General features: G+C 51.6%; 1 protein-coding gene across 1 annotated transcript; it reads right to left on the reverse strand.

The window, feature by feature from the left end:
- Positions 1-91: 91 nt before the first annotated feature.
- MAA_10058 (uncharacterized protein) lies at positions 92-882 on the reverse strand (the record flags this gene model as incomplete). Its single annotated transcript, XM_007828056.1, has 2 exons — positions 92-165; positions 303-882. 2 exons carry the CDS (start codon positions 880-882, stop codon positions 92-94), a joined length of 654 nt encoding a protein of 217 aa, XP_007826247.1.
- Between the last annotated feature and the right edge of the window lie 468 nt (positions 883-1350).

Genomic DNA, 1350 nt, shown 5'->3' on the forward strand with positions numbered 1-1350 from the left:
CGACTCATGCGGCGTGTCTGAAGACAGAATAGGTGACGCTCCGGCCACAGAAACAAGTTGGGAAACTTCACATGGGCGTTTTGGCATTGGTTCAACAGCCCTGGGTAGCATTTGCCCTTTCGCGAGATTTTGGGGCTGAGATTGGGCTGGCGATGACCCACCCGGCTGTCCCAAGGTATTAAGGTCCTTCGATTTGGTGTGCTGGGGATTCCGGTCCCTTCGTGACCGCTCGCTAGACGGACTACAAGATGCTGGCTTCGCGTTGATAGAAGAACCCTGACAGCGTTTTTGATTCCACTCACAGTTGCCACACCGTCGGAAGAGACCGTCATTGACTTTGATACATTCCTCAAAGACGCCCTGGTACTTCTCACAAAGCTGGCAACGTTGATTCATGACGTCTCCAGTTGCCTGGATCATGCAGGAAACGATCTTCACACCTTTCGCATCGGACCGGTCGGAGACGGCAGTTAGGTGGTTCTCTGTGAAATCACGTTCTCGTCGGATTCTAACAGGCCGCAGGATAGTCTTTTGCAACATCGTGTCAACACGTCCGTTGTTCCACGGGCCAGTTTGCTTTATATGTCCGATACAATTGTCGTCGGCATCGTTGACACGGACCACGACGACATGTTGGGTAATATTGTGCTTATCCTCATCAGCGGTTACCAAATATTCGGCAGATGGTGAGATAGATGCTCCAAGAGGCGTATTCCTACTGGGCTGATCGGAAGCAGAGCCAACACCAGCCACGAAGCCAGAGCTACTGTCGGTGATGGAGACCCCACTCCCCTGCTGACGGATGTTAGTATTCGTGTCAACTCGGATGTTTGCCCCTTCGCCACATTGTTCTCGAGAGCAACGAGTCGTGCTATCGGTCATGTTTTGCTGTTGGGCCGGCCTCTCTTGTTCGTTCACGTCTTCTTGACTTGAGTTTATAGGACGTTTCTTTGTCGGGAATTGATTCGTATCGACGGAGGCACATCGCTTTTTATTGCGCAGAGGGTCTAGCACACCCCTTATCGACTTGTCCTTGTAAGAAATGTCAATTCAGGAGTTCTACATAGGCGAGAGGGACCCTACCCCATGAGGCTCGTCGAGGTCCGTGGGTGATGGTACAGTTTCCAGCTCCGTAGCGAATGCATCATTGCTGGCCAGGAAATTATCTGGCAGATACTGCTTCAACTTCTCCGCAGGAAGCTTTTGCAGTGACCGTTTGACAACAGCTGACCCCATCGCTAGAACCAATTCGTCGCACAAACTTTGCAAAATAGTCTCGATCTGACATGTGTATGCTTTTTCCGCGTCCGCCCGGTGAATGTCGAGGATTCTCCTGTCACCGGCGTATCG

The sequence above is a fragment of the Metarhizium robertsii genome (genome assembly GCF_000187425.2).
Source record: "Metarhizium robertsii ARSEF 23 chromosome Unknown MAA_Scf_17, whole genome shotgun sequence".
Taxonomy (NCBI): Eukaryota; Fungi; Ascomycota; class Sordariomycetes; order Hypocreales; family Clavicipitaceae; genus Metarhizium; species Metarhizium robertsii.